Below are 23,556 nucleotides of genomic sequence, written 5' to 3'. Positions count from 1 at the left end.
ACCCTAATTAGTCCAGACGACCTTTTATGAATCACTAAATGGATGGATACATGAAGAATCCGAGGCTCTCCTCGGTGAAGGTAGTGATTTTCACTCTCGTTCGTATCGTAAGACAGAAGATACAAACGCGAAATAATTGAATACATTCCATTTGACGCTCTCAAATAGGGGTGGAATTTGCTTACCATTTAATACCATGCATAACTACATGATGAACCAAACCAAACCAAACCGAGCCAGGCCAACCCAAGAAATGATTTAGTGCAAGTGGAATACCAACTTTTGTGTCTAGAGTCTAGACATTGGAGGATGATTATGTTGCATGATGCATGTGAAGCCTCTTTTCGCCTGTATTTTTCGCAAAATGTCACCCCAAGCTGACAAGGTCACGCATCCATACATAATACCATTTAAGTACCATCGAATATTGAATACAACGTCGTGACTAGTGAAAAGTAGGGCACCATCTTTTGTGTAAATGTATCCTAGGCAGGTATAATTGTTTTGTGAAAAGGGGGGAGGGGGGGGGACGTATGGGAACGAAAGGGGACGAATGATCTGATCTAGACAAGTCTTTCTATTCTCCGGCTCAGCTTCATCGGGTACTTTGTACAATACAGTACAGTACCTACCTAGTTAGTCTCTAACTCCTGAGTAAGTTCAACGTTGAACTGTTCATACTATGGGCTACAGTGGTAAAATATTCCCGCATAACTTGGCCCCCATTGATAATCACCAATTTAGTGACGACCGGACTGTGAACGTTGAACGAACCCCCCCACACTGGTCCCGGAAGCATCGGCCGGTTCCTGCGGAGAGTAGCTACTATGTAAGAAGTTAGTGGCGCTACTAGATATCATGCCAGAATGCCTAAAATGGTCTTTGAGTGTATAGAACATTGAAGCAATGGTGAAGCAAGCGATCGCCGTGACAACGATATTTCATTTGTAAAGATCGGCACCGAAAGTTGAGGCTCTATGTATTGCCCGGCTTGCCCCGAAGATGTTGTAGAATTAGTAAGAAGGTATCTATCCGGTATAAATGGTATACTTGATGAGGCGAGCACTTTTAACACTGAATATAATTCAATCATTTAAATGTTGATGTCGTTGTCTAAGTACAAACGCTAATTACGAAGTACACTGATGACATCAAACTGATATCCTAGGCAATTGCCCCTTCCGACATTGAAAGCTGTTTCCTTCAAGTTTCCCCACTGATTCCCTTATCTTAACCCTTGATCAACTACAACTACATGATACTTAGTGTAGTTTTAGGCGCATGACGTACGATAACGGCTTTCACCGCCATCAAACCTTACATACTATCATGATGTACTCCTAGGTAGTATGTATGTAGACATTGGAGGTCATATTCCAACCTGAAGTAAATCCCTATCATTCAAGTCAAAGACTCTCTCATAAAAACGTCAATTATCCTAATGGTCGAGCATTCGCAAAATTCTAAAGCAGGTAGGGACCACTTCGGAATAGCTGACGCGACTGCCGATACGTGGCTGAGTGAACAAAGGCGCAATGGTCAAAGTACTGCGTAAGTACCCGCAACTTTGGATTATCAACCGTGCTGTGCAAATGTTTGCCTCTTTACTAGGTAGTGAATTGAGTGCTAGGTAGAAATACATACTGTAACATAGTAGCACCTGCCAACTCCTGGAAACACCTAGCCAATTCTGGCTCTTTCCCCCGCTATTTCACAGTGACTGATGGTTGTTTCCGATGATTCACTTCCTGAGCGACCCGATATGCTGAGATTTCATTGGCCAGGAGATGCCCCCACCCCCTTCCCTTTTCCTAAGGCTTCCATTCAGGTCACTGCGCCCCAGGTACCCATGCCCTGCTTGCCACTCCTGTAAACGCCTATTTGAACTCTGTCCTGCCAACGTTTCCTACCTTTCCCATTCTTTCCCTTTACATCCATCTTTCTTGCAATCAACCACTTTTCGTACGCGAAACTAAACATCATCGTCATCATAAACCACTTGATACCTCTCAAATACTTCATTTCTCAGCGAAAATACCGACAAGATGCAGATCTTCGTCAAGACCCTTACCGGCAAGACCATCACCCTTGAGGTTGAGTCCTCGGACACTATCGACAACGTCAAGTCAAAGATCCAGGACAAGGAGGGTATCCCCCCGGATCAACAGCGATTGATTTTCGCTGGAAAGCAACTTGAGGACGGTCGCACTCTCTCCGACTACAACATCCAGAAGGAGAGCACCCTTCATCTCGTCCTCCGTCTGCGTGGTGGCATGCAGATCTGTAAGTTACAATATACACCTTTTCCATCCATAACTCATTACGCAATGTACTAACTATCTCGATAAAGTCGTCAAGACTCTAACCGGAAAGACCATCACCCTTGAGGTCGAGTCCTCGGACACCATCGACAACGTCAAGTCGAAAATTCAAGACAAGGAGGGTATCCCTCCTGACCAGCAACGTCTTATCTTTGCTGGTAAGCAACTTGAGGACGGCCGCACTCTCTCCGACTACAACATCCAAAAGGAGTCCACCCTCCATTTGGTCCTCCGTCTCCGTGGTGGTATGCAGATCTTTGTCAAGACCCTCACGGGAAAGACCATCACACTTGAGGTTGAGTCGTCCGACACTATCGACAATGTGAAATCCAAGATCCAGGACAAGGAGGGCATTCCCCCGGATCAACAACGACTTATCTTTGCGGGTAAGCAGTTGGAGGACGGCCGAACCCTGAGCGATTACAACATTCAGAAGGAATCGACTCTACACCTGGTCCTTCGTCTACGTGGTGGTATGCAAATCTTCGTCAAGACCTTGACGGGAAAGACGATTACGCTCGAAGTTGAATCATCAGACACCATCGACAATGTGAAGAGCAAGATCCAAGACAAGGAGGGTATTCCTCCAGACCAACAACGTCTTATCTTCGCAGGCAAGCAACTGGAGGATGGCCGTACCCTGAGCGACTACAACATCCAGAAGGAGTCCACCCTCCACTTGGTCCTCCGTCTCCGTGGTGGACAGTAAGTAGCTTCGTGATGGTGGGGACATGACGACATTGACTTCGACACGAATTGGCGTTGATGGATTTTGGCCCTAGGACAGGGTCATGGACTTCGGCATAAATATCATACCATAATGGTTCCGCAATAGCATCATATTAATCTGATGCTAACAATGAATATATTATGATTCGTTGACAATTATTTTGTGATGCTTTGCCAGTGACAGTGATTGATGCGAGTAATACTGTTGTCTTTATACCAACAACATTGAACATGGTATAGTTAATATCTTCAAATATGCGAAATATGTAGTTATTATGTAAATCGATGACTGGCTGCTATCAACGTCATTGGGATCGATAAACGGAGGACGCCGAATGTAGGCGGGGTGAAAGCGCGCTACTACCCCAACCTAATAACTATGTATTGCATTAGCAGCATTACGTACCCTGTCTAACAAAAGAATTCCATCCAAATTGTAAGGACTGGACACTGTTGTGTTCTTCTACCTTTAAACTCCCCCAAGGGCCCAAGGTAATAGCTCGAGCCATGTCGTTGCCAGATTTGACTATTGTTTGCCATGTTAATGGAGATAGCCATTCATTTGACCTTTCGAAAAATAGGCTTCTTACCGTCTCACTGAATTGCCATACGAATTTATTACGACTCCCAAGATATTCATACGGATGATCTGCTTACAACCAACTGCGCGCATCCTAAAACATTAACGTGAGGTAATGCCTTCTTATTATTACCACATCAAGTTCGAGATATATCCCACGCCGAGGCCTACATCCAGTGATACTGGAAAGGGTTTGAATTTACATGGCGGTCCACTCTGGCTTCCAACCAAGACATCGAATATATTCGAAAATCTCCCGGCGCATCCTCGAACAGAGACGGCCATACCAGCTCGCACCAGTAAGGCATCTTACGGCCGACAACGAGAAAGTAGCCTAAAAACGCAAGCCAAAGTTGACCCAAGTGTCATCGACTGTGGTGCTCCTCGACCATCTGAAGCCCGAGACGACCGAAATATCATACGACTCAGCCAGAGGCAACACCGAGAACGAACCCTCAGTTTTCCTCCTCCCCAGTCCTACGTAGCCATAAATCCGCGCACCGCAGTTAAGGATTGGCGTTTCGGACAACTTAAGGTCGAGAGTATAGACGTGGACACATTCGAACACCAGAGCATCATGCAATCTTCCTCAGCCGCCGCCGCAGTCGGCCCTTCTATGGGAGGCGCAGGCAAGTCTACAAAGGCGAAATACGTCCCATTAACTACTTCGAAGAATACCGAATTAGGTTGGGGTATCGTTCATCTCTACCGAGAAGAGGCAGAAAGTCATGAACTTACTCTATCTCCCGAGCATTTGTCGGACGCCGATGAGGGACAAGATGGCGCTCAGGTCGATTGTACGACAGTCTGTATTCCAGCCGTCCCAAGTTATCTGTCTCCCAGTGATTTCCTTGGGTTTGTGGGCGAGAAGTGGAGAGACCAAGTTAGCCATTACCGTATGGTCATGACGGGTCGGATGAACAGATACCTCGTACTCATGAAATTCCGGGAGAGCAAGCAAGCGCAGCTCTTTAGGCGCGAGTTTGACGGCAAAGTCTTCAATGACATCGAGGTATGATTCCTTTCCTTCGGGCCAGAGAACTTGCAAGGAGACTAACACAAGGTAGCCAGAGACGTGCGCTGTTGCTTTCATCAAATCTGTCACATTCGAGACTCCATCTAGTCCGAACGACAATTTTCCAGATCTCAGTCAAGATCCGTTCACTCCATCTACTTCGGCTACATCAAATTCACTCAAGCCATTCCCTCCGCCAACACCAAATTTAGTTGAATTACCTACCTGTCCCGTCTGTCTAGAGCGCATGGACGACACTACAGGCTTACTAACAATCCCTTGCCAACACGTATTTCACTGCCTCTGTCTGCAGAAATGGAAGGGGTCTGGTTGCCCTGTTTGTCGGCACACCAACCCGATTGCCTCTTCATCGAACGCCCATGGATCGAATCCTTATGACCCTGACGACCCATACGTACAGCCTTTTGGCTCCCGCGTGTCTAACCTGTGCTCTGTATGTGATTCCCCCGACGATCTCTGGATATGTCTCATCTGTGGCAATGTGGGCTGCGGACGTTACAAAGGGGGTCACGCGAAAGAGCATTGGAAAGAAACGGCTCATACTTTTTCCTTGGAGCTGGAGACTCAGCACGTCTGGGACTACGCTGGCGATATGTGGGTGCATCGTTTGATAAGAGATAAGGGTGACGGAAAAGTAGTCGAGCTGCCTGGCCGTCAAGGAGAGCACATAGGGCCTTCTGAATACGAGGACCAGGACGTTGTACCCCGGGCCAAACTAGAGAGTATCGGCATGGAATATACTCACCTTCTTACCAGCCAGCTAGAGAGTCAGCGCGTATACTTTGAGGAGATGCTTTCGAAAGCGGCAGACAAGGCCACAAAGGCATCAGCGGCTGCGGAGAAGGCTGCGGCCCAAGCATCGGAAGCGCTGAAGGAGCTCAAAGCCATCAAGGAAGAAGGGTACCACCAGCGCACCAACACGATCCCATCCCTAGAAAAAGATGTGGAACGCGAGCGCAACCGCGCAACCAAGTCAACAGAGCTTGCAAGAGGACTAGGAAAGAGCCTTCAAGAGGAGAAGAAGGTATCGGAGGGGCTCATGAAACGGATCGAACATATGAGCAAGGAGCTCAAGAGCCTCAGCGAGAAGGTCGAGGCGCTCAGTGCAGAGAACGCGGACTTGAAAGACCAGAATCACGACCTGTCCATGTTCATCTCGGGCCAGGAAAAGTTAAAACTACTCGAGGCTGAGGGAAAGGTGGAGGAAGGTGAGGTTCAAGAAGGCAGTGTCTCGGTGCCTGAGGATAGGAGAAAGCAGAAGGGAAAGAGGAAGGGGAAAAATTAGTCTTCGCGGATCCTTCAGGTTAGCTACCTAGGTACACACGGATTTAATACCATTCGTAGCGGCAGCAGTAGGAGTATCCTAATTGTGTAGTATAAGACCCATCTACAGCGTTAAACAGTAAGTAGGCATCGTTATACTACTTACATACTACCTACATACTACATAGCGGTTAACTTCTAGCGTACCTAGGTATCTACCAACAACACTTGCCCCCCTTTAAAGAGGGTACTACTGTACATTAGAGCCATTGCGCTTCACGTTCTGCAGGTTTAAGGGGGCGGATAATTATTTCGATTACGATACATATGTATGTAGTTACCTACTGTACCTGTGTAAATACGAGCGTAATCTCACACGCCATAAATACGAGAAGAATTAAGGATGCTACTGCTGGGGAAAGCGCACTTTGGAAGTTTAGTTACTTGGGTATCTAGTTATCTACCTGCAAACATTCATATGTGCTCTCAATATATGTACAATACATGCATGGCACCTGGTCCTGAGGAAATGCGTACCTACGTACACAAACAACAACTTGAATATTGCGTATCACAGAATACCCAACAAAAACCAACATCGAGATACTACATATGTAGGTAGTTAGTACTACCACTTATGTACTTACATAAATGTAGGTTCCACCCGAGCCTTCAACTATCAGTGGGAAGACGAGAAGGTTGGGGAGATAAACAAACAAATAATCGGTTCATCGGTCTTCAAAGCCGTATCTCGGTGAATATAGCCTACCTACCTATGTATGTACCTACAGATAGATCATAAATGACGCCGCTTTTGAGAGCATGTACTTAACTATATGGATTCAAGCTGATACGATAAGAACTTGGAGTTACCGATTTATGTAGGTATGAATCTAAGCGTCACCCCCACATTCTCCGTAAAACAGTCAAGGTTCCGTTTTCAAGCGCCGTAATAGTTAGTCTTTGAAACGGAAGATGAACAATTAGAGCCGATACCGGTCTACTGACCTTTTAAATATTTTGTCTATTAAGCATAAGAGTCATACGTATCTATCTCTATATGTAGTAGGAACACGAGATAGTTAGATACGAAAAACTTTTCTTCAAGCTCGTCTTTTCCCTGCACCATGATACCATTTTCTCTCAGAACCGATCCCGTTGGCCTCAACCCTGCAAGTCTCTAAACTTACCGTAGTCCGGACCGCATCTCTCATGTGAATTCGTTTATATTCATCCTAACCCTCTATGCAATGACCTTTTCTTTGCACTCGATGCTAAAAGCTTATCAGTATATCGTTGCAAGGTCACCTAGGGTAACAAGTACTCACCCGTATTTCTCCTTCAACTCCTTTATTAAGGGGTTGTTGATTCGGGGAGACATGGGCGCGAGGACACCCTTATCGGAGATAGTGCCATTGAGGACTTGCTGGACAGCTTTGCGTAGAATATCGTTAGTGATGACAATATACGAGCTTAGGGTTGGGAGCTGTATCAACTTACCAACGGCACATGGAACTCCAACAAGCTTGGCCATAGCCGAGTAGCCTCCTGATCCAGTTGGTGCACCGTATTCGCACAAGGACGAGGTTCGAGTTTCCTTGCTGCCATCCTTATGTTCGATCTCAAACTTGTGTTGAAGCATGACCAGGTCTATCAAATATAAGTGCTACTCTTCCAATGTTTTTTTGGAGAGGTCTTTTCGCGTCCAAGAACTCTACTTACCACGCTCGCCTTCCTCAAATTGCATCTTCTTCTCCAAGGTAGCGCATAGTGTGTCAAGTGGGTTGCCCTTGGGGATTATCTTCTCTGAGGAAAACTAGACTCTGATGTTAACATCACTGATCGAAGAACATGTAAAACGGGGAGGTAGCTTCTACGATATATGTAGATATGGGGCCCTATCGAGAATAGAGAGTAGAGAATATTGAGTGACTTACCAGTCCAATCCACTTAAGTCCTGCTAAAAGTTGCTCGCTCTGTTTGTCGTCCTTAAAGGTAGCCTTGCTAGCAATGGCTTGGATCAAATCTTGCTCCCCATTTCCCGAAGCTCCAAGAATCTTCTGGGTAGCCTCCTTCCATGTGATGGCTTCATTCAGGGCGCTGTTCTCGTCATCGCTAAGGAACCCCACTTGAATCAAGGTCAGCAACTACTCCTGAGCATATAACACATCACGTGGATACATCACGTGGACTTAAATCCACAGCTTATGGGAATGGAACGTACGGTCAACAAGTAGCTTGATAAACTCCCTTTATTTCGTAACGTTAGCAATGGGGAAAAGTTGGGGCGCTAAATATGTAGTGTCACTTACGGGAAGCCAGCATATCTCAAAGTGCCACGGATGATAGTCTCTGCCTCAGGGATGTTGTATCTATTCAACCCAAGCATATTAGCATATATATATATATTCAAATAAACCTCGACGCTGAGAAATGGTGACCAACCGCTCCTTGTATGGCGTGGAATCTCTGTTGGGATAGGCAACAAATGCGAATCCGGGATAGATCGGATAGGGCTTGGCTTCAGCCATGAGTTCGGGGCCAGCAACATTGACGACCTTGCCCCCCTGGTAGTAGCTAGCAGCGTTTCGCAGAGCCAATAAGACACCACTATCTTTGTTAGCTCAGAGACAAATATCGGGTATAGGAATAAGGTTGGGAAGGCCCAACTTACCGAGATGACCAGCTGAACTTATATCCAAGAGGGTTACCAGAGTCCTCTGATTTTAAAGTCAGCACATCTTACATATATCAAGTATTATTACCCCTTAACCCTTAAATACTAACCTGGTGCAGGTAATCCACCACAATAGGATAGGAACGACAGTATCTTCCCACCGGCTTCATGAACCTCAGAGATGGTCTTGATGGCGTATAGATGCTTTATTACGATGTTAACTTTACTCGTGCGCGGAAATGGTGTATAGGGTTACTTACGTCGATACCTGGGTCCAAGCCGATCTCATTCATAACTGTGATTCCAGCATCCTTGCATTGCTGGTCGAGTTCCAACATGGCTGGAGAGACATAGCTGGTTGTGACGACATGCTTCTTCTGTCTGATGGCACTCTTGATAACTGTGGCATGGAATGTGTAGGGAATAAGAGAGATGACTAAGTCATGCTTTGCTACCTCAGCATCAAGAGCCTTATCGTCTGCAACGTCGAGGGAGATAGGAGTGGCATTCTTAACACCCTCGGAAAGACTCTTGGCCTTTTCAAGTGTCCGGCAAGCTTTGGGGGTTTAGTAAAGAGATAAGCAGTAGGAGATAATTATTGGAGCGCTTACCAACAGTGACCGGAATACCAGCGTCACAAAGGATATCAAGTGTAGGTTTAGTGACAAAACCAGCACCGAGCATAAGAACCTTTCTAGTATGTTGTTAGTAGGCTTACAACTAGATTTATGTTGAAGTGATACTACATACTGTTGAGCCATTATTACGATAGTTGAAAGTCAGTAGTGTTACTTGAAGTTTCAGAAAGAAGGCGTCTTGAAAAATAAAATTTCAAAAAATAAGAATAAAAAATTCAACATACAACCCCGCCTTGGCTATAGAAGATACGGATGGAGGGGTTTGTGAGTTGACGGTATAATATCCGTTTAGTTAGATATTAGCCCGTACATAAGGTTGAATCCATGGATGCTATTTTTGACAGATACTGTAATTAATGCACTGCAGATAAGCGAACAGCTACCTAGTACTAAGCTACCTAGTAATAACTATGTATGTGTACCTAGAGTTTAAAGCAGCAAGGCTAGGCAAAACCTAGAAACCTTCAATTGACCCAATCAAGTGACCGCGGTGTCTCGTGAAAGGTACATGATGCTGTACCTGGGTCCTGGGCATATGCTACTAGGTACCTACTAGGTAGTACCATGTATATGGAACATCCTGCGGCTCCTCCACACTAAATTTTAGTTCAGCAAATGACATACCTCGGATGAAGTGCTTAGTAGGTACTACGTTAGGTAGGTACCTAGTACTCAGCAGTGACTGTACTTAACATTACAGGCTTGGTACTAGCACACTGTAGCAGACTAGCAGTACTAGGTGCTTACTACCAGACTTGTAGATTACTTGTCCATTCGCCCCTCCTTCAATTCTTTCTCAAGATTTGATGTTCTAACCTAGCTCTTTCTCCACGTACAGGTAGGGATAGGTACCTAGCATACCTGGCAAGTACAATACATACCACCATATTCTAGTGGGTCGTATGTGAGCTGTGGGTTTTGTGGCTGCATTTTTCTTGCGCCGTACTTGATTTTTGGCCTGTGATTGACGAGATTTTCCTTTCTTCCGTGGCGTGAGTGAGCCTTGATTTACAAGTTACAACTATATTTTCCATCCTTCTTCATACTTGAAAGATGACGCTCATATCTGCTTTTATGCTAGATTGTTAATGGCTATTCTCTCAGCCAACTAGCCAGAGCCTTTTTCTAAAGAGGAAAACTTGCTTCACTGCTTTATCATCCGCGCTCTATCAGCATCGTCCATTCGTTTACAGCTCCATTTCTCTGGAACGTATCGTGTTGAGATTTCGCGAAAGACTGCGCGCGACTTGACTACTAGCTCCTTATTCCCGCCACCAAAACCGACAGTGTGGCATATGGATTAGGTACCATCACGAAATCTCCCCTTCGATCTATTTTTTCTCCCAGCATATCCGAATATTCCTAATTACCAACTACTACATCCCGCGCTTCCACAGCCATGGCCGACAGCACTCCTGCCGAGGAGGCACCTCCTTCTACTGTTGCGCAAAAGAAGGACCATAAAGAGAAAGAACTCTACCCTATGTCGGCATGGAAGTACGATGCCTTCCTGCACACCTTTTCTGTCTTGGTAGACTTGTTCTTCCGGGAGGTCCACCCGAGAGGCGCATGGCGAGTTCCTCGGACCGGTCCTATCCTTTTCGTCGCGGCTCCTCATGCAAATCAGTTCGTCGATGGCCTGGTTTTGCAACGAACACTAAAAAACGAGGCACAACGACGCGTCGGGCTTTTGATCGCCGAAAAATCTGTTCATGGGTTTATTGGATGGGGATCCCGACAGACAGGTTCTGTCCCTGTCGGCCGCGCACAAGATAAAGCAAAACCCGCCTCAGGCGTCATCTACCTCCCCGATCCGATCAACGACCCGACCTTGGTACGAGGTGTGGGTACTGATTTTGAGAAGGACGCCGAGGTGGGAGGCATGATCTTCCTGCCTTCCACAAAAGGACAGTCAGGTAGCTCAATCGATATATCCAAGATCATTGGCCCTGAGGAGGTTCGAATTAAGCGTCCATTCAAGGGAAAGGTCCCCCTACAACAGCTTACCGGTCGGGATGATATCGACGAGAATGGAAACTTTACCAACAAGGAACTAACAGGCCCAAAAGATGGCTACGAGGGCACAAAGTTTAAGCTCGCTCCTCACATCGATCAGACGGAGGTTTACAAAGCTGTTTTCAACCGTCTTAGAACGGGTGGTTGTATTGGAATCTTCCCCGAAGGTGGTAGCCATGATAGAACGGAATTGCTGCCCCTGAAGGCTGGTGTTGCTATTATGGCACTGGGCACCTTGGCTGAAGATCCCGATTGCGGCCTACAGATTGTTCCCGTTGGGATGAATTACTTCCACGCACACAAATTTCGATCACGGGCAGTTGTCGAGTTTGGGGCGCCCTTCCAAATACCGAATGATATAGTGGAAAAGTATAAGAATAACCAAAGAAGGGATGCGATCGGCCAGACTCTGGACATGGTTCACCAAGCTCTCAGTGCCGTTACGGTGTCAGCTCCGGATTACGATACCTTGATGTGCATCCAAGCAGCCAGGAGACTCTACAACACCGGAAAGAAGCTACCTTTGCCAATGGTGGTTGAACTAAATAGGAGGCTAGCTGTAGGCTTCTCCAAATACAAGGACGATCCGCGTATCATTGACCTGATGGACAATGTGAAGGATTATAACAAACAACTTCACTACCTAAACATCAAGGATCACCAGGTTTCCTACGCCAAAATGACCATTCCTACCGTCATCTTCACCCTTCTGTATCGGATAATCAAGATGCTTGTCCTGTCTATCGGCGTCATCCCTGGTCTCGTCCTCTTCGCCCCGGTCTTCATTGCTACCAAGTATATCAGTCATAAGAAAGCGAAAGAAGCACTGGCAGCTTCTTCAGTCAAGATTCAAGGCCGAGATGTTATGGCTACCTGGAAACTGCTCGTAGCTATGGCCTTCACCCCGGTGCTGTACAATCTCTATTCCGTCCTGTTTTGCATCAAAGTGTACCAAGACCGTTTGTGGGGCCGCGTACCAGAATGGGTGCCATTCTGGCTTTTCTTCTTTGGCGGTTGGGTTGTCTTCCCTGCCATTACCTTTGCCGCGTTACGATTTGGTGAAGTTGGCATGGACATACTCAAGTCACTCAGGCCACTCGTCCTGTGTCTTAGTCCAACATCTGGCTATAGTATTCATAAGCTACGGGAGCGGAGAGCAGAACTGTCGGACAAAGTAGTCAAGGTCATCAACGATCTCGGTCCCGATATGTATGAGGACTTTGAGCAAGCCCGTCTCGTTTCCGACCCGTTCCGCGCAGATGGCTTGCTCGACCAAGCTGGACTCCCCAAGACGGAACCGACTCCACCAGATTCACCTCATTTGTCGAGGAAGAATACGACGCGGTCGAGCCAGGCAATTCCCCGGAACGAATCTTTCAGCAACATTGGCTCAGTTGGCATATTTGCTACGCGGCCGCCTTCTAGGTCCAGGAGTAGAAGTAGCAGCAGCGGCGGTGGTTTTGGATCAGGAGGATTTCCGGTCTCTGGCTTCACAGTACTGGATACGCATGAGGGATTCAACGAAGCCAGCAACAAAATTAGGGCAGCAATGCGGCAGAGGGGACAATTAAGGAGGCGGAAGAGCGGGTTCTCGTCAGACGACGATGCCAGTGAAGGAGCATAAAAGTCAAGAGGGTTTTCTTTTGTTAGTTTTGGATTAGGAGCCGATCATAATTGCACGTATTTCGACCACAGGCTTTTTCTCGTAAGGAGTTGGAGATATAATGTAATTGTACCATATACCCCGGCTTGTATACATGTAGACAGCCGTGACACAATCTCATATTTGTTTGCATGAGGGGGCGATATTCCGCATATGACTCAAGCCTGCGTGAGTGTTCTGCCATGTAGAGCTGCATGTAGTCCTATGGATACATGGTATACATAACCAAAGCTTCCTTCAATATGAGGCACTCCTGGATAGAAAAGACCAATGGTATTGATTCTTGGCAGGGGTTAAATGTTGAGGAATCGGTTTACTCGGGTTGTGGCATGAATTATAGGTTTGCCATCTACATAATACAGTGCCATTACTTTAGTAAGTACGGTAGGCACCTACATATTGAAACAGAACACACGATCTACCTCGGAAATACGAAGAAAAGGCCGAGTCTTTTCTCCGAGTGGACGTGCCCTTTTCTGCCCGAATGGAAATGACCCTGTCAGTTAAGGAAGATACAATAAATAAGGCCAAGTGCCTACTCAGGTTGGGTTTCGAATGGAATTATTATTCTTATTCCAAGTTTGTCATCTTCCTTCGGTTGCATTTGTCACATCTTTTTTCTTTATATTTCCTTCTCTCCCTTTTGCATTCGATAGTGGAAAGGGGAATAGGGAAAGGAGAAGGATAGATATGTAACCCGATAGTTAACTCGGATCTCTTTTCAATAGCTTATTTTCGATCTGTTTAAATCCGAGGAAACCCCAGCACTTTACACATTATACACAACAATACATATTGAAGCAAACCCTCAGAATCTAGGGAAATTAGAAATTGGTAAGTTCAGAAGGTTAGCAGCTACCCATCTAACCAACTTAGTGGTATATGCTATTAAGAATTACAAATCCATCTTCAAAACCTTATATATCTGTCGGATTGCACCATACCACACAACCAGTGCTTCCCCAGTTCTCCTAATGCATGGCCTACTAGCCTCAAGCGCCCCACTTAAACTAACTGACGGACGGATCAGATAAGAAAATTGGCCGTCTGATACGATAAACTCTAGCCCCACTAAAAGCTGCATCCTTTTCCCCAATTCGGCAATTTGTTGATTTGACGGTTCGGCGGCACCGGCACCAGCACCGGCACTGGTAAACGAGGGAGAACGAGCGAGAGAGAGGATGGCGGCGGCGGGAATCCTGTCAATTTTCGGGGGCGCCCGCAGAGTGCTGACTGGCAGTGCCAGAGCCTCTGAGCTCTTCCCACAGACGCAGCCCGATGTCGATGGTGAGGAGTGCAAGCATGATTGCGACAGCTGCACTATAAAGTACCCGCGCGGGTTCAAGGTTGAAGATACTCATCCTCTGTATGGCAACATCAAGCCTTGGAGCACTCATGTGCTAGTTGCGACTAGCAAGACAGATTGGTGCAGAGATGTTGAAAACGAAAAGGGAAGCGTGATGGAGGCCTTTGGCCACGCAAGTAAGCCAAGTAATGGTGTAGGTGCTCTTCCCCCATACCAACTATAACAACAGCAAGTACTTAAGCAATGGCAATGTTAACACCAAATTTACCGTAGCGCCTCATGCTTTCAGCCTCCAACATGCCCACGCCTTCCCACCATGCAGACTATTCCCAACCGACCACGCTTCTCCTCTTGCCCGCTTTCTCCATAATCGAGAATGTGACGCCACCTGCCGTGCCTTCCCTCATCAGCGAGTATATTTCGCACGCGCCCACGACTTCGGATCCCATTGCACCCGTCCCATTACCCAAAGCCATCTCCTCCTCCAAGTCCACCGTCGGTGACATGCGTGTACGGCCCTGCCCCCACCGCGTTGTCGTGCTGCTGTGCTCTCACAAAACGCGCGATGCTCGCTGTGGCCAGAGTGCCCCGCTCATCCGCAAGGAGCTCGAGAGGCATCTACGGTTATTAGGCCTAGATCGGGACCTCGACGACCAGCGGCCTGGAGGGGTGGGGATTTACTTCACAAATCACGTCGGAGGTCACAAGTACTCGGCTAACATGATGGTGTACCGTCGGCCCAATGCCTTCGGCATCGACGACATCAAGCGTGCGGAACTACCACCGGGACAGGAACCAGAATTAACAAAACCTATTGTGGATGTGGAAGATGGCGAGGAGACGGTAGGAGACGTGGGTGCGGCACAATGCATCTGGTTGGCAAGGGTACGGCCAGAAGACTGCGAGAATATCGTGAGGTATACGATTCTCCAGGGCAAGGTCGTCAAGGGGGATACACAGCTTAGGGGCGGGTTTGATCGTGCGACGGGGATGATGAGCTGGTAGAGCTAGCACGTGCATAAGTAGTGTGGAAAAGTGTTTAAAATGCGGTTGAGATGTGCGTGCTTGATCTAGAGATTTGGCATAGGGAATGAGTCAAAAGGGAGAAGAGGTTGTGTATACCGATCGTGATCACGGCCATCATAGAGATTAGACGAGACTAGGCTGATTGTAGTAGAATTGCCATGCCTTTTCATAAAGTTGCGGTTCAAATGTCCATGTCTTCATTAAAGCTTAATTATCGGTATCTCCATAGGATGGATCCTCAAATGCGTCATGTAATGGATTCCGTGACCGATATAAAGTACGGTAACGTGGTCCTGGTACAATTAAGAGGATGGGGTCATGAGTGTTAGCAAGACATTGTCCGTCGGGATAATTATTATATGCCGCTCATTCATTAAATGATTAGGTGCCTACATAGTGCATAGTTAGGTAGTAGTACATATTCTAGTGGTACCTTAGGTACCTTAGGTAGATAATTAGGTAGATAATTACTATCAATGCAGTTAAAAGGAAACTTAAATCTAAAAAAAGCACATCGGAAACCAATCGCAACTTCTTGATTTTAAGGGGAGAAGTATCCACCTATCCATTTAGTTATCCATTTAGTTATCCATTTAGTTATCCATTTAGTTATCCATTTAGTTATCCATTTCAAGGATTCACACGTGATTTCAAATGATTGGCTTATGTAAGTTAGTCACCTTATGGAAAAGCCGTGAGCCTCGGTCCGTTGTCAATGCAAGTGCCTTGCCCTTTGCCTTTCCCTTTGCCTTTCCCTTTTCTCAATCAATGGAGTTAGATGTGGCAGGGGTTCGTCATTGGGTACTTGTGTCCCCAGCCTCAACGCGACAAGTCTTGTAATTAATTCCCAAAGAGCTCCATAATACAGCTTTACCGCTGTCATTTATTCACACATTTTTTAAAAAAAACATGAATCTTCTCTGAGGCTTTCATCCTGTAGACATGCCGATACGGGAGGATATCGTGGCCTCCGCGGTCTCCTGTAAGTATCATACCACTTCCTTTACTTTTCACCTGTGATAAATACGAGATGGAATGGGATAAAGCAGAAATACTAACAAGCGGTGATCGACAATAGTCTTGCAGGACCCAAATGTGGTCTCTTCACCGACCGAAAACAAATTATCTTTCTTACGATCAAAACACTTAACGCCTGAAGAGATTGATATAGCCTTTGCACGTAGTGGTTCACCATCGACTGCACTTTCTCTTTCGCCAGTACACTCGCCACCCGCATCTGCTCCCCAACACCAGCAACAACACCAACAACATCAGCATCAACAACAACAACAACCTCCTTTCTATGGACAATACCAAGCCCAACCTTACGGATGGCAACCACCCCCGTTAGAGCCCCCTAAGAGGGACTGGCGAGATTGGTTTATTATGGCCACGGTAATGGGTGGTGTCGGATATGGTTTATACTTCATCACTAAGGTACGGGATGCATCTATTCATCAAACGTCACGTCACGTCACGTCACGTCACGTCATGTCTTGTCCAGGGTGAGAGCTAACCTTGACAATAGCGCTATATCTATCCCCTAGTTTCACCTCCTACGCCAGACAGATTAGAGCAGGATAAGTCATTAGTAGATGAGCAGTTCGATAAAGCCTTCTCAACTCTTGAGCAATTGGCCAAGGACACGGACGAATTGAAGCAATCGGAGAAGGAACGGACAGAGAAGCTTGACAAGGTGCTCGAGGAATTAGAGTCATTCATGAGAGATAGTAAATCAGCCAGTCGGCGACACGAGGATGAGACGGAGCGGCTGAGAGAAGAGATGAAGGGCCTCAAGGGCGTCATCCCCAAGTCTATGTCGGCGAACAAGGAATTCACAGACAACCGGCTCAAGGAGATCACCAACGAAGTCAAGAGTCTCAGGGCGTTGATCGGCCAGAGAATGAACAACACCACAGCCACTCCTCCCAGCAGCATCGCAGTACCACCGCCGCCAGCTATCAGCTCGAATGGGTTCCTCATGCCGTTGGGCAGCACTATGGGAATGCCGACAGCCAGCGCAGTCTCGACGCCGGGAATCGATATGATGGCTAAGGAGATTGGGGACGCGAAGCAGGCGGTGAGAGATGAGAGCTCGCCACCGCAGAGTAGCAGCAGCAAACAAGACTACCTCTCAGCCCTCGGAAGTCGGTCCAGCCCTTTCGGGAGCGGGATGCCAGCTCAGAAAGCGTCGATTCCGGCGTGGCAGCTGGTAGCGAGCGGCAGGGAGGGCGGCGCGACCGCATCGCAGCAGCAGGACGGCGCCAACGGCAACAGCTCGTAGGTACTGTGAAGGGCATCGGTGCCCTGTTTCGATGGCAGAGTTTAAGAAAGAAAAAGAAAGATGATGATGAATAGCATACTCCTCCCTCTCTTTTTTATATCTCTCTCTTCGTCTTAATTCCTGTTCTGTATCAAGCAGCCAAGGCCCGACAAGGGGAGAGAGGGGAGGTAAAGAAATTGCCCCGGGTCTTGGATTCAAAGACTTTTTTGCTCCAAGTGTCCATGCTATTTTATCTATCCATCTATCTATCGATCATATCTTCTGCACTACGTGTAACAAACCAGAGCCGCCGTCTCGGTCGATTCGGATGAGACGGTAAAAGGTTCCCGTCCTAGCTAATTTACCTATCTAACTATCTATCTATCCATTTATCTATCTTGGGAGAGATGCGAGAGGTGGGAGGGTGGTGGAAGAGGGATGAGAGAAAGAAATGTAGACGAAAGAAAGTGTAGACGAAAGGAGATGAGAAGACGAAGAAGATGGAAAGTGTTATTTTTATTTCATCTTTTGGGTAAAATGTGTTTATGGTTCGATTTCGGGAGGGATGGGAATAAATGAGTTTTTAATTAAGATCCATGTATCACCATTGGTATGCTTTTTTCTTATATGTCGTGGGTTTATAACCAGACTGATACTGTCATCCCCCTTTTTTACCACGGGTTTCCCATGTATGACGAGCTTTTTTTTTTTTTTTTTTTGCCAATTTTTTTTTCTGAGACAAGGCCATGGTCAAGAAACGCCCAGATTCGGTAAGTGGCGGGAGGCGATGTATTCAAAGATGCCGAGGCTTCCCAGCCATCCACATATATGTTATTATATGTAGGTAGGTTAGGAAGGTATGTGAGCTACCTACCTACTTTAGTGACCTTACTTATTTGTAAATGTCACCTCCGAACTCAAATATGCCCGGCCGGATAGTATCTAAGGAACCACTATTTCCTATTCCCGGGTCTTAAATCTTATCTGTATTTATATAGATCATATTTATAAGTTACCTATATTTATAACTTTCGGAGACGGATCGAGGTCAGCGAGTCACCTTCGGATGGTTTTACTTTTGGTAATTTATTCGAATCTTTTCTTCCGTAATTCGTTCGTTCCTCGTCTCTTAGCGTTGCTGTTTTCTACATATATCTGTACACAGGCGAACTCCATTTTCAAACCGAACTAGCTGGGTACTCAGTAGCGTACTTCGAATTTCAATATTTCCCCTTGCCATCCCAACACCAGCCCTGATGGCTACGAACAACGACAAGGGCCAATCGCCCGGCCTAGGACGCCTAGATCTCGTGTGGACATTACTACCACAGATACCTCTGGTCATCAAGATCATCCTCCTCCACATCTTGGGGAGGTCAGAGAGCGCCAAGTATCTAGATCTGAGAAGCGACTTGATCATATCGGTCGTGAGGTCGATATTCGATGGGAAACCAAGACCCGTATCGGTGACGCAGGCCATGACGCTGCGAGACCCCGGTGTCAAGGGCAGGCTGTGGGTTAGCGCGGTGGCGTCCAAGGTCCCTCCCGAACAGGGGATCCGCGATGCGCTGCTCGCCGCGATTAGTTCTTTAGGGAACCCGGAAGAGGAAGCCAAAAGAAACGCGGAGCCATCGTTTAGGATCCCGGACATCGTGCCCGTCGAGGCCGAGTGGACGGGCCACAGGGCAGCGGCGACGAGGGACTCGCTGCCCCCGGCTATCTCGGAGGAGGCGAAGTACGGCGAGCTGATGAAGGAGGTCACGAACAAGACGACCATCCTGTACTTCCACGGCGGCGCGTACTACCTCTGCGACCCGGCGACGCACCGCTCGCTCACGAAGCACCTCGCCAGGCTGACCGGCGGCCGCGTGTACTCGGTGCGCTACCGCCTGGCGCCCCAGAACCCGTTCCCGGCCGCGCTCCTCGACGCGCTCGTCTCCTACTTCACGCTGCTCTACCCGCCTCCGGGGGCCGTGCACGAGGCCGTCGCGCCGGAGAACATCGTATTCAGCGGCGACAGCGCGGGCGGGAACCTCTGCGTGGCGCTCCTGCAGACGCTGCTCGAGCTGAGGCGGCAGGGGCGAAAGGTCGCTTGGTTCGGTGTGGATCGCGAGGTTGTTCTGCCCGCCGCGCTCGCCCTCAGCTCGCCCTGGGTCGACCTCACGCAGAGCATGCCGTCGTGGGAGCGGAACCAGCGGTGGTGCTACCTCGCGAGCCCGCGGCTGCTCGCGGAGGAGAAAGAGGAGGGGGGTCACCGCAAACAGCAGCGACCGCCGCCCGACGACATCTGGCCCGCGAACCCGCCGCGCAGACACCTCTACGCCGACGACGCGTACCTCCTGCACCCGCTGGCCAGCCTGCAGATGTGCGGCCCCGGGGCCTGGGAGGGCAGCCCCCCCGTCTACGTCTCCTGCGGCTGGGAGTGCATCGCGGACGAGATCAAGTACCTCGCTTCGAGGATGGCAAGAGATGGGGTCACGGTCGTGTTCGAGGAGTACGAGGCTATGCCGCATGTTTTCTCTAGCATACTGCCCCGAAGGCCGGAGGCGAAAAGGTGCTTGGATAGGTGGGGTGCTTTTATGAGGGCTGTTGCTGGAGGGGGAGGGGAAGGGGAAGGGGAAGGAGAGATAAAGTCTTCGTGGAAGACGATCAAGGCGAAGACATTGGAGGAGGTCGATATTGATGTCGATACGCTGACGCCGTTCACGGAGGAGGATGTAAGAAGGTTGGCGCTGCTGAAGGTGTTGGGGCGGGAGAAGAAGAAGAAGATGCCGCTGGTTGATGTGCCGGCGAAGTTGTGAGTTGTATAATGTAGGATATATATGGATGGTTTATAGCGATGGCTTTTTTTTTTCTTTTCTTTTTTTTCTTTTTTTTTTCAAAAGGGAGTTTCGCTTTTACTTGCATCAGGACATATATACTAGGCATTGAGAACATAGAATAGAGATGCAATGCTGATAGCCACTTTTACTTATTTAGTACCAACATACTAGTTATGAAGGTTTCTATATAAAATATCATAAGTTATATATGTATGCCTACAAGTCATACAAGTTGTGTATATCAGGGGCTAGGAGTAGTATAAGATCCATGTGATGAGGTGAGATGAGGTGAGATGAGATGAACCAGATGTTAGTTAAAGGATTCCCCTGATCCCAGGCTACCCATAACTTAGCTACCATAACTACCCGCTGTTCAGGGCAGCTACCAGGATGGCTTAGTGCTGTAAGCATCCCCTGTCATGATACCCGTGGACCCTAAATCGAGCTCTTTGTTAGCGTACCTGGTACTAATAAGAATGTGTACCTACTACCTAGGCAGGTACATGCCCTGTACCTACATGCAAGGAATCTTGGAAGAAAAAGAAATCCAAGCTCCCGGCTTCGTCGGTTACCTATCCGATCCCGTTGCTTACGGTAATTAAAGTTTACATCTCTTATATTAAAATTACCGAGTATTAAACATCCTTACTCCTTAACAGTATACATACCCTTACTCCTCAAGAGTATACCTAGGTACCTACTTAGAGGAGAGAAAAAAAAAGAAAAAAAAAGAAAAAAAAAAGGAAAAGGAAAAAGATGGAGCGCCACAAGCAAGCTGTGCGCCTCGTCTCGGCATCGGTGCGCACGCTCTTCGAGCGCGGGGAGCCGTACCGGATCGCGCACGGCAGCACCAACAGCACGCGGCCCCCCGCGCAGAAGGCCGGCGCCCGCACCGTCGACATCAGCGCCTTGCGCCACGTGCTCTCCGTCGACAAGGCCTCCCGCCGCGCCCTCGTCGAGCCAAACGTCCCCATGGACCGCCTCGTCGAGCACACTCTCCCTCTCGGCCTCGTGCCCCCCGTCGTCATGGAGTTCCCCGGCATCACGGCTGGCGGCGGCTTCGCGGGCACGGCGGGCGAGAGCAGCAGTTTCCGCCATGGGTACTTTGACGAGAGCGTTTGTGGGGTGGAGATGGTGTTGCCGGATGGCGAGGTCGTGTTTGCGCGGCCCGGAGATGGAGAGGAAAAGGGCGCGGAGCTGTTCCGGGGCGCGGCGGGGGCGCTGGGGACGCTGGGCGTGACGACGTTGCTGGAGCTGCAGCTCATAGAGGCGAAGCGCTTCGTGCGCACGACGTATAGGCGGACGAGCAGCGTGGCCGAGGCCGTGAGGGTCGTCCAGGAGGAGTGCGATGCTGCGAAGGGGAATGACTATGTCGATGGCATCCTGTTTTCCAAGAACCACGGGGTTGTTGTGAGTGGAAAGATGACGGATGAGGGCCCCGGGGACGGCGAGAGCATACACACGTTCAGCCATGCGTGGGACCCGTGGTTTTACTTGCATGTGCGGGAGCTTACTAAGGCGCTTCCTTCATCGGCATCTGCGTCTTCGTCCTCGGCTTCTTCTTCTACCCAAGGCATCGTCACCGAGTACATCCCGCTAGCCGAGTACCTCTTCCGGTACGACCGCGGCGGGTTCTGGGTCGGGGAGGCCGCCTTCGACTACTTCCGCCCCCTGGTGCCCTTCACGCGCTTCTTCCGCTGGTTCCTCGACGACTTCCTCCATACGCGCATGCTGTACCGGGCCCTCCACGGCAGCGGCGAGAGCGCCCGCTTCGTCGTCCAGGACGTCGGCATGCCCTACCCTTCCGTCGAGCCCTTCGTCGACTATGTCGCCGAGAACCTCGACATCTGGCCCCTGTGGCTCTGCCCCCTCAAGACCCCCGCCGGCCCTAGCTTTCACCCGCACCTCCGATCTTCCCCTGCCACCTCCACTGCCACTGCTGCTTCCGATGGTGCCAAAAATGCGGCAACAGGGGGCATGATGCTCAACATCGGCGTCTGGGGCTGGGGCCACAAGGACCCCGCCGCCTTCGTGAAGGCGAACCGGGACCTCGAGCACCGCGTCTCCGCGCTCGGCGGCATGAAGTGGCTGTACGCGCACACGTACTACGACGAGCCCGAGTTCTGGGCCCTCTACGGCAACCGCCCCTGGTACGAGGCCCTGCGGCGCAAGTACAAGGCGACCTCGCTGCCGAGCGTCTACGACAAGGTCAAGGTGCACGTGGCCCCGAGGAGCGGCTGGAAGCCCTGGCTCAAGTCGCTGTGGCCCGTCGGTGGCCTGTGGGGCATCTGGAAGAGCATCCAGAGCCGTGATTACTTGCTGCACCGGAACGCGACGTGGAAGTGGAAAGGGGGTGCTGTGGGAGAAGGGGAGGAGGGGAAGAAGAAGGTTTCTTAAAGCATTCATGGATAAGGGGAAGTTATATATCATGCCTACCTAGGTAGGTAGGTAGGCACCCGTAGGGTGTTGTGTTCGTGGTTTGCATTTATTTGTGCGCCTCTAGGTATCGATCCGAGGCATCTCTGTACCATCACCCAACGCCATCACGTTAAAGGAATAGATTAGGTAGGTAGAGAGCGGGATATATATCGATAGACTATGTAGCTACCTATATGTAATCAATTCTGTATATGTATGCACCATGCGGACTCAACTTACATAATGTAATCTGGGTAGTCCTACTATGACCCCGAAACCCAATACTAGAAACGACTCTCGTGATGAATTTAGCTGTCGTCTTAAATTAGGTCGTTTTTAAAACTTGGTATCAATACGGTACCTACCTATCCACCCCGCTTCTTTTCCGGCGTCTACTTCTAAAGTGATGGATACCTACCTACCTACCTAGGTACCTACCTAGGTATGAATAGGTAGTAACTGGGTTTGTGTTTTATACCTACCACTTATGCGCTGTCCACGTTGCCATCCCTACATACCTCTAACCTACATACTTACCTACCTCGGTACCCATGTACTTCAATGATCGAACACAAATACCTATAACCCCCCTTTCCCATCCCAGCTCTACGGGAAACTAACAACTCAGCAGCAGACCAACCCAAGACAGAAGGACCCCGAGCTTTAATATTCGGGCTCGGTCGGTGTCGTTCTTATAACACTCTGCCCTTGCTTCACATTCTGTGGGTAGACAATATCACAGGCGCCACTTACGCACTACAAACTACATATTCTCCCCCATTAATATGTAGAAGGCTA

The 23,556-nt window shown here is 48.6% G+C and overlaps 8 protein-coding genes across 8 annotated transcripts; 7 read left to right on the top strand and 1 right to left on the bottom strand.

Moving 5' to 3' along the window:
• Positions 1 to 2,045: 2,045 nt before the first annotated feature.
• Positions 2,046 to 3,030, top strand: GGS25DRAFT_514069 (polyubiquitin; the record flags this gene model as incomplete). Its single annotated transcript, XM_049262950.1, has 2 exons — positions 2,046 to 2,283; positions 2,351 to 3,030. The coding sequence occupies 2 exons, from the start codon at positions 2,046 to 2,048 to the stop codon at positions 3,028 to 3,030; spliced, it is 918 nt and encodes a 305-aa protein (XP_049118136.1).
• Positions 3,031 to 3,411: 381 nt separating this feature from the next.
• GGS25DRAFT_487766 (zf-UBP-domain-containing protein) lies at positions 3,412 to 6,595 on the top strand. The gene is made up of 2 exons (XM_049260744.1): positions 3,412 to 4,642; positions 4,698 to 6,595. The coding sequence occupies exons 1-2, from the start codon at positions 3,746 to 3,748 to the stop codon at positions 5,949 to 5,951; spliced, it is 2,151 nt and encodes a 716-aa protein (XP_049118135.1). The 5' UTR covers positions 3,412 to 3,745; the 3' UTR covers positions 5,952 to 6,595.
• A 309-nt stretch (positions 6,596 to 6,904) lies between these two features.
• Positions 6,905 to 9,571, bottom strand: GGS25DRAFT_487765 (Apo Saccharopine reductase). The gene is made up of 13 exons (XM_049260743.1): positions 9,357 to 9,571; positions 9,218 to 9,300; positions 8,867 to 9,162; positions 8,717 to 8,810; positions 8,604 to 8,649; positions 8,375 to 8,539; positions 8,242 to 8,301; positions 8,154 to 8,179; positions 7,867 to 8,057; positions 7,652 to 7,745; positions 7,430 to 7,579; positions 7,258 to 7,363; positions 6,905 to 7,203 (listed from the first exon to the last, which is right to left on the bottom strand). The coding sequence occupies exons 1-13, from the start codon at positions 9,365 to 9,367 to the stop codon at positions 7,173 to 7,175; spliced, it is 1,353 nt and encodes a 450-aa protein (XP_049118134.1). The 5' UTR covers positions 9,368 to 9,571; the 3' UTR covers positions 6,905 to 7,172.
• Positions 9,572 to 10,003: 432 nt separating this feature from the next.
• GGS25DRAFT_487763 (uncharacterized protein) lies at positions 10,004 to 13,438 on the top strand. The gene has a single exon (XM_049260742.1). It carries the CDS (start codon positions 10,644 to 10,646, stop codon positions 12,882 to 12,884), a length of 2,241 nt encoding a protein of 746 aa, XP_049118133.1. The 5' UTR covers positions 10,004 to 10,643; the 3' UTR covers positions 12,885 to 13,438.
• GGS25DRAFT_487759 (actin patches distal protein) lies at positions 13,439 to 15,667 on the top strand. Its single transcript, XM_049260741.1, has 2 exons — positions 13,439 to 14,422; positions 14,503 to 15,667. Exons 1-2 carry the CDS (start codon positions 14,105 to 14,107, stop codon positions 15,232 to 15,234), a joined length of 1,050 nt encoding a protein of 349 aa, XP_049118132.1. The 5' UTR covers positions 13,439 to 14,104; the 3' UTR covers positions 15,235 to 15,667.
• A 150-nt stretch (positions 15,668 to 15,817) lies between these two features.
• Positions 15,818 to 18,237, top strand: GGS25DRAFT_487755 (peroxisomal membrane anchor protein conserved region-domain-containing protein). Its single transcript, XM_049260740.1, has 3 exons — positions 15,818 to 16,237; positions 16,334 to 16,692; positions 16,784 to 18,237. The coding sequence occupies exons 1-3, from the start codon at positions 16,198 to 16,200 to the stop codon at positions 17,537 to 17,539; spliced, it is 1,155 nt and encodes a 384-aa protein (XP_049118131.1). The 5' UTR covers positions 15,818 to 16,197; the 3' UTR covers positions 17,540 to 18,237.
• A 296-nt stretch (positions 18,238 to 18,533) lies between these two features.
• Positions 18,534 to 20,438, top strand: GGS25DRAFT_248938 (Alpha/Beta hydrolase protein). Its single transcript, XM_049257179.1, has one exon. The coding sequence runs from the start codon at positions 18,775 to 18,777 to the stop codon at positions 20,317 to 20,319; it is 1,545 nt and encodes a 514-aa protein (XP_049118130.1). The 5' UTR covers positions 18,534 to 18,774; the 3' UTR covers positions 20,320 to 20,438.
• A 486-nt stretch (positions 20,439 to 20,924) lies between these two features.
• Positions 20,925 to 23,014, top strand: GGS25DRAFT_248914 (FAD-binding domain-containing protein). The gene has a single exon (XM_049257178.1). The coding sequence runs from the start codon at positions 21,097 to 21,099 to the stop codon at positions 22,735 to 22,737; it is 1,641 nt and encodes a 546-aa protein (XP_049118129.1). The 5' UTR covers positions 20,925 to 21,096; the 3' UTR covers positions 22,738 to 23,014.
• The last annotated feature ends 542 nt before the right edge of the window (positions 23,015 to 23,556 follow it).

This window comes from Hypoxylon fragiforme (assembly GCF_022984875.1).
Source record: "Hypoxylon fragiforme strain CBS 206.31 chromosome Unknown GGS25scaffold_4, whole genome shotgun sequence".
NCBI classification, from domain to species: Eukaryota; Fungi; Ascomycota; class Sordariomycetes; order Xylariales; family Hypoxylaceae; genus Hypoxylon; species Hypoxylon fragiforme.
Note: the sequence above shows the minus strand (reverse complement) of the source record. Positions and strands in the feature narration are given on the sequence as shown.